A 12,798-nucleotide genomic window follows, 5' to 3' on the forward strand; every position below is an offset into this window, starting at 1 on the left:
AAAGGAACGTCTATTTTGCTTAATGCATGTAGAATCCTAAAATGCACAAAATCCCTAAAAACGAAGTCATTATTTTATTAAAACTGACAAAAACAAATAAAGCAATTGAGCAAATTCAATATAGCGACAAAACAAAAATTTGTGCTGAAATAGAACCAGCAGCACTTCATGCATTAAAAACACTTTGGACATTTAACCAATTGATATCAGTTAGAAAGCTGCAAAAAGAAAAAAAATCATTCATGAGCATTTTAAAAAGGCATTTTTAGACAAATTCAGGTCCACTGGCTCGATTTCGGCTCAACGCCAACTTTTTGCCGCAGAGGCGCATCAGAACCCTGGAGCGACCGGACAGTGGCGAACAGTAGTAATAATTGTTGGACTGGTTGACGTTGAGCTCGGCCAGGGATGCGATCAGGCTTCCCTGGGCCCCGCCCACCTCCGCCTCATCTAAAGGGGGTCCGGCAGGAGGCGATGGCGGAGGAGTGTCGTCCTGTTCCTCCTGTTCCTCCTCGTCTCCCGGTTTGGTACTCTCGTCCTGCTCTGAGTCCGAGTCGGGGAGTTGCTCGCTGGAGCCCATGGAGCCTGCAGGGGTACTCGTGTCATGATTGAACATTTTCAATCCATAAGAATGGGCAAATATTGCGTCAAAAATTTTGTGTGAAATTACTTTTGAATTCTGAATTCAAATAGGACTTAAAAAAAGGCTGTCAGACTTAATGCTGCAAAATTTGGCTAAATCATATCTGATGAAAACAAAAATATCATTTATATGACAATATATTTATTAATTTAAAAGAAATTGTAAATTCCTGAAAGTTTTAGCCTTGAGGGTGAAATCAGAGAGGATTTGGACCATTTGACACATAATAATATTTCAAAGAAATTAAGGGCAAAACTCACCACAGCCTTCGTCCATTTTGTCTGACTCGGACTTGCTTTTCCTGTGCAAGCCCACATCTTCCTCACCATCTGCAGAACTGCTCGTAACGTCTTCGCCGAGAGCCTGAGCCTGCAAATTAGTGTCATTAAAATCTCCACTAAGGCTGTAACTGTAAAAAAAATACTTGACTAAACATCACTTGCAGTCACTGGTAGAGCTAATGAGTTCCTAACACATAATTTTAATTATTTTCCATACATCTGACGCACTGTCAAATTTTTAGGTTTATAGTCCGCAAAATACGTCACGCCAGATATGCTGTTTAAAAACTGACCAGTTGAGCAGAAGCAGAGGCCGAGCGGCAAGTTTTCTGAATCTGGGAGCTCTTGGATTGAAAGATGGTGCCGTAGAAGACGATGAGCGCCTCCACCACGCGTGCCTGGTGGGGGTAGTCCACCAGCGAAGACAGCGACACCGTGGCCCCCGTGGGGCGAGGCCGCATCAACGAAGGCCCAAACACGATCCCCAAGTTACCGGGACTCATTTTGTTGTCTTCCTCCAGCTCGGCGATCCTACGCGAGGCAACCAAGGAGTCGTGATGTTATAGAAAAAATATATATATATTTTTAAAAACTAGTTCCTCACCGGCGGAGATGGCGAATCAGGTATCGTAAGGTCGCCATGTTGGCTTTGGGCAGCTCTTTCAGAAGCTCCCTCAGTTTTCCCACCAGCACCAGCATCTCCGGCTCTGTTTCGGGACCCAGATCTACCAGCTGGGACCCCCTGCTCGGTAGGGGGGATTCGTCGGCATCTTCGGGCTCGGCCTGCGCGCTCTCTTTGGCCGAACCCACCAGACTGTTGTAAAGGTGGAATGGCAGGATGGGCTCTGGCAACTGGAAAACAAATATTCCAATACATTTTAGTAGTCGTATACTCCGGTTGCACCTAACCCATTTCTATATATATTTTTTTACATTTTCCGTTAAGAAAGTGCCAAGTAAGACTGACCTGTCGCAAGTACAGCTTGAGCACGTTACTGATGTCGTGCGGTGAACATTGCGAGAGCTCTACCAACTCTTTGCCATTCTCAAAAGCCTGACACAACTTCTCCACGCGGGTCTTTACGCCATTCACCCGGTAGATGCCCTGCAAATTGACAACAAAACTCAACATGGTCAAAAGAATATACAGTTACAAACTAGAATCCAAAGCAATATATCAAATGACATCAGCATGAATTATTGATTCCATTTTATAGATGCTATGTTGGAAATTGCTGGAATACTCAAAACAGAATAACAACTGATACTGGTACTCCTGCAAAAAACAAAAAAACTATGTATTATGTTGCTTTTACTTTACATGTGTCATCCCTCACCTGTTTAAGAGATTCACAAGCAAATTACACTCATTTGCTAAAAAGCCCCTTCAATGCTTCAATGGACAGACAACAGCTAATATAATAGAAAGCTATAGACCATATACTTGGATTTGATTGGCTAAAAAAATGCTAAGATAAGATGTCTGCTACTTGGATATGCTGCTTTACTTTTTCTTAATTCTAAATATTTTTTTTCCAAAATAAAAATTCTGTTGTAATACACCTAAGCGTTTTCCTCCCTTTGACACAGCCACCAAATGTCACCTCACCTTCATCCTCAGCGCTCGCCTCTCTATCTCCGAGACGCACTTCGTGACGATAAATGGGATGCCGTCGCTGGCCCGAGCGGCCACCAGATAAAACTCCCTCCCAAAGAGCTGCAGGCGTCCCCGCAGCTTCTTGTGGCCGCACTGGATGGCCAACGTTTCCAGGCAGCGTTTGTGACAAGCCAAGAAACACTAACAACGAGAGAGAAGACTGCCTGAAGAACAGCTACTTTGCTTCAAAATAAAACAAAAAAAACCCAGATGGCATTTGTTACCTCCTCGCACTCGGCACCCTGAAAGTACACGTAGCTATCACACTCGCGGCACTTGGCCGGAGTGCGTAGCTTCCTCAGACGGTGCGTCCGGGCAGCTTTGGACAGCCCAACGTTCCGGAAGGGTCTGGTGGAAACCACCACGTCGGGATCCATGCCATTCATGTCTGTGAAGGAATCATTGGGTGGTAAACACTTTTATGCAATAGTTGGCAGGGTGCAACTAATATTTGTTTCCAATATGTTATTAATCTAAACTTTTTAAATGTTTCTGATTTTTGTAGTCACTTTTTGCTTCATACTCAGAACCTTCCCCGTAGTTATTATACAGAAGGTATTGTGTGTCGTGTTGACGCAAGTTTAGAGTCCTGATCGATGTCTTTTGCCGAGAAAACGCACATTTTGGAGAAGCACTACCAATTTTGTCAAATGCAGCTGGGTATGATGACAAAGCCTATGTCCGATTATATATTATATATATATATTATATTATCTAACTCAATACTTGAACACATTTTAACTACACATTTGGAATTATATAGAATTGTAAACAAAGTAATTATTAATTTTGCCTTAATTTTTACTTAAAACAACTAAATTTGTCTATTTTTACTACTAATATTGGGAAAAAAGCACCACATACCCAATTCATCATTGAATGAATCATCTGATTGGTTCATAAAGAAAATTATTGTTTGTTGCAGCTGTATTAAATAATATTTTTCACCACACGCAGATATGTAAAAGATAAACCTCTATTTCTACTAACAAATTTTATACGGAATCCAACAACTAAACTCTTACTTGGGGTCTCAAATGAAGCCACATTCCCATCTTTTTCGTCCACGTCTTCGTTGGACGACGCCGTTCCGGTGGATGACGTGCGGGTCATTTTGCTGATGTCGTCTAATTAAACCAAAGGAAGGCCAAGACTTGTGAAAACACTCTGGCTAATTGAAATGAAGTGTTAGACGATTGCCTCACTATTGCTGGCGACGGGAGAATCCATGGCGCCTTCTGCTCCCACGCTGTCGTCACTTACTGTGGAACCCCACGATTTGTGGCCCATCCCTGTGCACACAAGGACAATATTGAAGTACAACATTTTATTTTGTCACTATGATCATAAGTCACAACAGTCGATTTCTTAAAGCTTACCAAAAAATAACAACTTTTTTTCCAGTCCACAAAAAACATTCAAGCAAAATAAGACAATATTTCCCACTTTTATGCACTGATATGATTTATTCTTTTATTTTGGCACTTTAAGCTAAGTCCTTGTTTTTTATTATTATTATTTATAGGATTGGACATCCACCACCGTCAATGGCACTGACAGACTAGCAATCAGGGCCCGTCCTCCCTGTTTAAATGAATTGGACCTAGTTTTTTGTAAATGGCATACCATGTAGTTAAATAGTAGGGAGGAAAAAAAATAAAATTTTGTATTACTTAGGCAGTAACTAGTGTATTTATGTTGTATATTTTTTCCCATTGTAACTTGAATAAATTTGCTTTAATTAGGACTGTATTAATTTATGTGTTATTATATACAAATATACAATAATCAAAAATAGTAATGAGGGCAAATCTAAGTTTTTAACACTAACAATAGAACCCTAGAAAGGGTTAAAGGTCATAGGTGTCAACTTTTAAATAACTGTCCACTGTCCCTGACAGGATTAACTCAATTAAAAAACATAGCGCAACATCAAATAGAATCATTCTATTTGATGCTGCTCTATTTTTTTAACGAGTTAACATTCTGAATGCAAGAAAAACTGGATTTCCGAACAAATCTGGTCAAAAAAACGACTGCCACAACAAGCGGAAGCGCACTCACTGGGATGGCGATCCGCGTCTACAGCTGCCGGATTGTCCCCCTGACCAATCTGCTCCGTGTTGAAGCTATCCATTCTCAACCTCAGACCGGTCCTGTTTAACAAGAAACGGTTAAAAAAGAAAAATCGCCACCTTCAGAATTCGGCTAAGCGTCCATCCTTACTGCGACGTCACGCCGGCCGGGACGTAGGGTTCGAACGCGTAGGAGACAGTCGGCTGGTCGGGCAGCTGCAGGTCACACACGTGGGCGACGTACTGCTGTCCCGGGTCGTACAGCTTGCTGCTCTCGCATAACGTCTGGTAGCACACGGGCAGCGCCACTGTCTGCATGTGCATGAGCTGGTAGTACGAGATGGTGGCCTGCCAGTCGCGTGGAGACAAGACGTGAGGGGAAGCGTCTTTCAAAGTGTCCACCGAAGCAAACGTGACGTGACGGAAGACGGACCGAGCGCAGAGTCTGGTCGCTTTGCTTGATGAGGTCGTGCAGTTGCCTGAGGACGGTGACCTTGGTGTCCTCTAGAACGATCATCTGAGTGGTGGCATCGGCGATGCACGTCCTGTAAATCGACTCGGCTTCTTCCGCCTGCCGTGAAAACAGTCGCCATTAAACTTTTTAAAAGACTACTTTGATCAAGTAGAGTTGTCAATATGCTGAACTAAAACGAAGGCAATCTTAATTAAAACAAGGTAAACGAGAGAGCTTTGGATTTGTTCCTTAGAATAACAGATTTAGCTTTAATTGTTCTATAAATGAGTTTTCAGCTTCTAATAACGTGATATTTTTGACTTTACTTTTTTTTAATGGAACTATTTGAAAAATCTGACTGTAAATTTACTTTTCATCTCATCCACAACATCATTATGCTTGCAACATGACAGTGTTATCTTGTGATTTTAATCCACATGTTTTTTTTGCTTTAAAAATCCTGCAGTTTTAGTCAAGTGGAGCTTATATGAGAATTACTACAGGTTTTGACATGCTGAAATGCCTGCGTGGGTTTTCTCCGGGTACTCCGGTTTCCTTCCACATTCCAAAGACATGCATGGTAAACTGATTGGACACTCTAAATTGCCCCTAGGTATGAGTGTAAGCATGAATGGTTGTTTGCCTCATTCTGCCCTGTGATTGGCTAGCCACCAATTCAGGCTCCGCCTCTGACCTGAAGTCAGCTGGGATAGGCTCCAGCACCCCCCTATGATCCTAGTGAGGATAAAATGGTTCAGAAAATGAAAAAAAGGTTGGTTTCTATGTGGTACTGGGGATAATGTTGGCCTCATAAACCACACTACTCTTGATAAAATTAGACGTCCAAACAATTTGAAGGCGGGGCACCTTGTTGCGAGCGTCTTCCTCCAATCGCTTCTTCTTCTCCAGGGACTTGGCAGTGGCTCCAGCACCCTCCTCCTCAGCTCGGCTGGCGGCCGATTTGGCCTTGTGGTCCTCGCAGCGAGCCGTGTAGGCTTGCTTGGCTTTGCGTAGGTTAGCCTCGCAGTCCATCTTGAGAAGGAAAACAATCAAAATTAGAAAAATCAACCAAATTAGTGGGTTTCCCTGCACCAAAAAAAACCTACCAATTTCCTCTTTGCACGAATCCATTGATCTTTGATTTCTTTCCGCCGCTTCTCATGCTCCTGCTTGCGCTGCACCAGCGGCTGGGCGGGAATAAAATATGTCGGTGTGATGTTTTTTACCGAAGTGTCCAGTGGCAAATGGGAGTCGTACCTGGATAAAAGTCTGTTGCAGAGTGGCGCTACTCTGTTGGTGGCCTACACTCAGCTCTTGGTCTTGCTCCAGAGCCAGAGAGTAGATAGAGAAGAGGGGCATGTGGGGCTAAAGGGGAAAAGTTTGAAGGTTTTTCAATATGTAGGAGGGGGAAAAAAAGGGTGACATATTTGAACTTACGTGCGTTATATTGTGTTTGCTGGATTGGTACAATCTCTGAATGCCTTTGGAGAATTCCATTTCTGGAGAAAGAAAGACACATTTACTTTCAAACGGAAATTGGTAATAATAATGGGGGTGATTCCAATTTGTTTTGTTTATCGCGGACATGTCTGGTCTACATTAACCGCGATATTCGAGGGATTACTGTAATTGTGCTTATATTTGTCATTGAACAGAGTTTGTGTGAAGAAGGCTGTTTTGTGTTTTTGTGGGAATTGTAGCCTACCCAGGGAGATTCTCTTCTCCACATAACTGATGAGATCCTTCAGGTATTTGGCGATGGTTTTGGCATAGAGGAGGGCGGAGTCGACACCACCTTCGCTGCGCTGCAACAACACGTCCACGGCCTCCACGTTGCCTATGGTTTGGAAACATGGCCGTTTGTATGGGATTCAAATGCAATACAACACCTAGTATAAATGATAAGCATATAAAAAATCCATGACATCCTTAAAATTAAATGTTTGTTACCCATGTCATCCGAGTTGCTCCCTTGATGAGCGGCGTCCTGGCCTGCCGCGCCATACAAATTCTCCATGGACTGCACAGCACAATTCAAGAAAAGTTAAAAGCAACAACATGACCAATGACAGCTGAGGAAAAACACAGGAAGACGTAGACTCACTCGGCTCTTCTCCGTAGGCAGCAAGGACAGGAGAGTACTACTGTCCACCTCGCCCATCAGCAGCTCAGAAACACTGCACACAATCACAGAATATACTTTACTCTCTGAATATACAACTTTTTTTCCCTCCATCCATAATACAGAAATCTTGCTAGGTCCATGTGACATTACAAGTATATATTTATGATTTAATATATATCAGTTTTTCTATAAAAAATATTCATAGTTACACTGTCATTTTTGTCATGTTTTTCAAGGAGTTTTAATCTTGACATTTCAGGTTGCATTTTATGACCATAAAAGTAAATTACAGTAATCCCTCGAGTATCATGGTTAATGTAAACCACACAGGGCCGCGATAAACAAAACAAAAAAACGCAAAGTAGGGTCCACCCTATTTATTTTTTTAGATTTTAATTTTTAATGAAATTCAAAGCGCAGCCAAGAATACACTCATTTGTCATGAGAATTTCAAAGAGCACTAAGTTCAAAATGCTGCCAGATAAGCCATGAAGCCAGCTGAGAGAGAGGATGAGGAAATGGAGCTGTCAGACATTTCAACCGTGTGATGGCTCACTTCCTCTTGCTATGCTCTGACAGTTAGAACAGACATCTGCACGCCTTTCACACAACAATCTTTACTATTCTTACTTATTAATCGTAAGATTCAGGGTAAAAAAATATAAAAAACTCAATTTCCAAGCACCTCCCCTCAGCAATCGTGCACCCAAAAAAAAAAAACCTAAATATCATTAACGTCCCCCCGCCGTGCATTTTGCTTGGTGGCCAACAAGAAAACCGCTTCCTGTTTTCTTGCTCTGTGCCTCATGCAAATGTGTCACGGCTTACGCACTTCTCCCTGGCGCGCACACGATTTCTCCCTCGCAACTTCTGTTTTTAGCCACTCACTTGCTGCTGAAGGCCACGGCGATGGTCTCGATGGCTTTCTCAAAGTCCTTTTTGTCCGAGTCGTTGCACGCTTCATAGTGGAAACCTGCAAAAAAGTGTTTGCAATGCAGTAACGCCGCTCTAATGGGGCGCATCGGCGGGTTCGCGCCACTCACTTTTGACCTTGGCGATGAGCTTGCCGGCGGCGGTGAGGATCTCCACCGTGTTGAGGAAGGGGTACGTGTTGATGACCTGCCGCAACACACGCAGGACCTCGCCCAAGCACTCGTGGGCGACGGGGCGCTGATTCTCCGTACCTGAGGGTCATTGAGATTCACCGGACGTTTGGTCGCCGGTCTTTTGGTCAATTTTGGTCGCTGGTCAAATGTACTTAGATATTTAACAGTACTAAGATATTAAACTCTCTCTTTTAGATATTAAACTCTCTCTCTTAGATATTAAACTTTCCCTCTCTCTTAGATATTAAACTCTCTCTCTCTCTTAGATATTAAACTCTCTCTCATGAATATAATTTTGAGAACTGGTTTCAACAGAAAACTCTGTCATCATGTGACCAAAAGGGACCAAAAGACCGACGACCAAACGTCCGAGCACCGTCAACGAGATCACTAAATAGTCAACAGCGGTCGGATTTATAAATGAGCTCTTTAGCCGACTCATCCTTAAAATATTCCACTATCAATTGATTAACAAACTAATTTGCGTCAGTCCAGACAACAACAGTTGTAAGACGTCACAAAAACGGTCTCCTTGGCGACGTCTGTCCGAGTGTCCAAGATAAGACGAGTGACCTCGACATTGTGTCAAACAGGACGTGAACTTTTTTTTCCTTCCAATTACGCAACGCCGCAAACTTGTCTAAAAGTGGCTTTTTGTGAAGTAACATTCTGACAACGTGACAGTGGGCATGCAGATTGGTCCTATCGACCAAGGAAATGCAGGCTAGGACGCGCAGTCAGACACTAGCCTGCACTGCGGCTTCCTGTTTCGAAGAAAACAAATAACTCGTACAACACCATCCTTGTACATATGTACATGTTGCACGGCCATTTTGGGGCTCAGTAGGAAATGTTATTCTGTGGCTAAAAAAAAGAAAGGACCCTTCAAAAGTTTCAACTACCTTCAGCTTGCACCACCACATCCTTGAGCTTCTCCACGGCCTCGGCGAAGCGTGCCACATCCCTGAGCAGGGGCGGGATGTCCTCCACCTCGATGGCGGCGCCCTCGGGGCCCTCAGACGGCGTCGTCGGTGTCACGGCTCCTTTGGCGTGGCCTCTGGTGAATACCCATGACTGCAGAGACAAACCTGAGGGCAAGAAAGACATGATCGCATTTGTGTGGTCAATAATTGTTCTTCAATGACATCAAACTTTGCTATTCCCCACTAAAACCAATCGATTGGATCGAGGATAAGGCAAAACGGCCGACTTTTGCCAACGAGCAAGATCAGAAGCCCTTTTTATAGATCAAAAACAATGATTTGAGCTATTTTTTTGGTCTTTCAACAATTTGTTTTTCATTTGAAAAGGAAACTACATATTATTTTATTATATTCAATATTAGAGTGGAAAACAGAAAATATTTGTGATGATTTAGATTTAGAGTTTACAAAACGCTTTTTTTAACTGGAAACAAAGAAAAAATGGATTTAAAAAATTGCAATTATGTATATATCTATAATCCTCATTTGAATTTGATCCTAAAACCAAAAGTCGATTTAGTTTCTCGGGCCGCACAAAATGATGCGGTGGGCCAGATTTGGCCCCCGGGCCGCCACTTTGCCACCAACAGTTTAGGACAAGGCCTACAGGGAATGGAGGTCACAAAGGAAAAATAATGAGGAACTGGGCGTGCTCTTGTCATGATTGAAATACTGCCTTATTTTTTACTGTATAATTGCTGAGGTTCATTTTCCAATTAGGGAGTGGCCAAAAATTAAGACTTTTAAGTACGCCTTATAGTCGTGAATATACAGTAATATTCATTCATCTAAAAACAACTCCATACATATAGATACTTGAAAAATGATCGCACTGCCCTTTTAAAGATGACTCTTTCCTATGTGATGCACATGATAGAGTTATCATCTGAGCCTTGAACAGCTCTACCAAATCACAATGATTCAAATCTTCAATACGATACAAAAAGCAAAATGGAGGCTCGCTTTGGCTCACCCGCCGCGCTGGCATGCCGGCTTAGGGTGGTGGGCCGCCTCAGCGTGGCGGCAGAATACGCTGCACCAGATCCCAGCTTGCCGTGCTGGGGGCTGGGAGTCCCAGGACAGGACAGGGAGGGGTCCTGAAGACCCACTGAGGTCGGGGTGAGCACTGATGAGGACGAGGACGAGTATGTGGGCGAAGAGGAGGATGTATAGTCGCCTCCATCTTTTTGAGGCTGCTCCTGGAGGATGGACAGCTGAAAGATACACAAAAAAGGAGAAAAACACTCAAAACAGCTCGTCTTTGGACTCTTGTTGACGAGGGACTTTCACAAGATCCCGCAAGACAATACTTCCTGAAACTGCGGCGCAGCAGCGACGTGAAGAAATACTTATCAAGAGCAGTTAGTTTGGATGTTTACCTGTTTAAGACAGACATCCGGACACTCCTTGCTCTTACGATCGCCTTTCTTAGCCCGCAGAATGATGGCATAAGGCTTGTAGCTGCGTTTGTGTCCCGGCCTCGGCATGGTCAGACGAGCCAGAATGGCTACATCCTCACTACCTTATCTTACTAAGCATTACACACAAGCCCGAATTGCAACACGCTTATTCACAACACACCATCACCGGCGCTTGGACGGAACGTTATCTGTCAACACATACGCACACCAAAAGTGACAGTTTCAACAGCGCCTCGGAAGGGATGTGTTCACTCAAATCACACAACAAGACTGAGATCCAGACTGCCCCTAACACACTTTAGGTATTTTTCCATCTTCTAGTTGCACTAAGTCAACTGTATCTTTTAAACTTGACCGGCAAATCTCAGTTGTGGTTGATTATGTTGTAAATGTTGTATTCTGGAACTTCTGGTTATGGGTTATTGTGCTTCCAAAGCACAACTTAAGTCTGGAACTTTGTGTAATAGTACATTAAAAAAAATGAAATAGGGGCCTGACACACCCACACAGCTGTCAGATGGTGATTTCTATATATAAAGCTGAAATGTGAAGTAAGATATTCTTTAAATGAATGTCACTGAATTTAGCACACCAACATAAAATGGCGACACGCTTGGTGTTTTCACATCTAGAAACACACAGGAAATGAGTGATGCATACACATGACCAACTCCTAAACATGCATGGATTTACAACCAACACCAAATATTTGTAGTATATAAAAAAAAACTGACAACAAAATAGACACTCATGCACACTGATGTAAAACAAACACACTAACTCAGACAAACACACTATAACAAAAAACGTAACGGCAACTTTGTAAAAATACAGTCAGACAACCACAAAACTATGACATGCACCTTGCACACACACGCAGAACAACTATAGTAACTGAGAAACAGATCCACAACTCCAAAAACACACCAACCCTTGACACACTATCTCCAAAAAGACACCAACAATATCATTAACTAACAAAACATATGTGACTAACACACAAACGCATCCCCATAACACACTAACACAGAAATAACTCAACACACAGTACAAATGATGGCTTGCCTCGGACCCCCACCCAACACATACACAAGTCAAGTAGTCAGTAAATACCCAACATATGTCTGCCTCACCGAGTTCGGCGGTCCAGGGCTTCCGCTTCGACTCTTCTTGGAGATGGACGGCGTCTTGATCAACTCGCGTTTCTTACGAGCGAACATTTTAAGGGTCCCGCGTCCGTCCATGCCGACCTCCTTGAGTTTGACGTAAAGACCACCTACCCACCCACCCACTCGCCACTTGGGTACCGCGCCGCCGCTCTCGCTGCTCAGCGGGGAGGCGTCGCGGGCGTACGTGCGGGTCCTTGGAGGCCTTCTGTGGCTGTGAGCCGTCGGCTTCCACGCACCGTCGCACATTGAGCCGCGCGCGCACGCTCACTGGCGAGAAGACGTGAAAGCCTGGGCTTCCGCGCCGCCTGCTTCCTCCGAGGGAGGGGAGTGGCTGGCTGGGTAGTGGCAGGCTGGTGGCTGGGTGCCTGGATCCCTGGTACCTGGATCCCTGGTGCCTGGAGCCTGGCTGGGTGGGGGAGTCAACCGGTGGCCACGACTACCGGAATGGTGCTACTCGATCAAACGATGTGACATTCGACAAACACTAATCCCGTTTAGATGAAGGGCATCCAAGGACGGGAAAATGTCAGCTTGACTGAACACGTTGCTCAACTCTTTGCGTGAACACAATCAAGCCATCAAAGTGCACGTGTGCCAACCACGTCAAATTAAGGGGATCCGGCCACCAGCTTGTGTCTCCACCGTGGCTACGACTGAAATGAGCTTCCTGTTTCAAATAAAGTTGGTTATTGATGGATTTATGTTTGATTAAAAATAAATGTGATATTATTAAACCTAGCGCACGTGACTTTTTTTCTCAATATTTATCTTTTGAGAGATAGTGGTCAGTGAGCATCTATCACAAGCCATTATGATCAATTCTAAATTTTCATGTTTTTTTTTGCAGGAAGTGACTTTTTGTAATGCTGGGATTCAGACAAAAA

At 43.6% G+C, this 12,798-nt stretch overlaps 1 protein-coding gene across 1 annotated transcript; it reads right to left on the bottom strand.

Annotated features, from left to right (window-relative positions):
- Nucleotides 1-51: 51 nt before the first annotated feature.
- arhgap45b (Rho GTPase activating protein 45b) lies at nt 52-12,575 on the bottom strand. Its single transcript, XM_077717976.1, has 24 exons — nt 11,879-12,575; nt 10,298-10,538; nt 9,244-9,429; nt 8,279-8,419; nt 8,124-8,208; nt 7,215-7,287; nt 7,061-7,130; nt 6,816-6,947; nt 6,548-6,609; nt 6,368-6,475; nt 6,217-6,297; nt 5,978-6,142; nt 5,090-5,227; nt 4,808-5,004; nt 4,646-4,737; nt 3,787-3,873; nt 3,607-3,708; nt 2,806-2,969; nt 2,534-2,722; nt 1,892-2,029; nt 1,529-1,776; nt 1,218-1,455; nt 904-1,012; nt 52-585 (listed from the first exon to the last, which is right to left on the bottom strand). Exons 1-24 carry the CDS (start codon nt 12,158-12,160, stop codon nt 266-268), a joined length of 3,648 nt encoding a protein of 1,215 aa, XP_077574102.1. The 5' UTR covers nt 12,161-12,575; the 3' UTR covers nt 52-265.
- Nucleotides 12,576-12,798: the final 223 nt, after the last annotated feature.

Source organism: Stigmatopora nigra, chromosome 5, assembly GCF_051989575.1.
Source record: "Stigmatopora nigra isolate UIUO_SnigA chromosome 5, RoL_Snig_1.1, whole genome shotgun sequence".
NCBI classification, from domain to species: Eukaryota; Metazoa; Chordata; class Actinopteri; order Syngnathiformes; family Syngnathidae; genus Stigmatopora; species Stigmatopora nigra.

What these genes read in the sequence shown, in the direction of transcription:
- arhgap45b (XM_077717976.1), bottom strand. Translation starts at nt 12,160, where the DNA reads ATGTGCGACGGTGCGTGGAAGCCGACGGCTCACAGCCACAGAAGGCCT. An exon ending in GCAAACACAATATAACGCAC is followed by an intron (nt 6,476 to 6,547) that starts GTAAGTTCAAAT and finishes TTTCCCCTTTAG; the next exon opens with CCCCACATGCCCCTCTTCTC. An exon ending in GCGACCAGACTCTGCGCTCG is followed by an intron (nt 5,005 to 5,089) that starts GTCCGTCTTCCG and finishes CGCGACTGGCAG; the next exon opens with GCCACCATCTCGTACTACCA.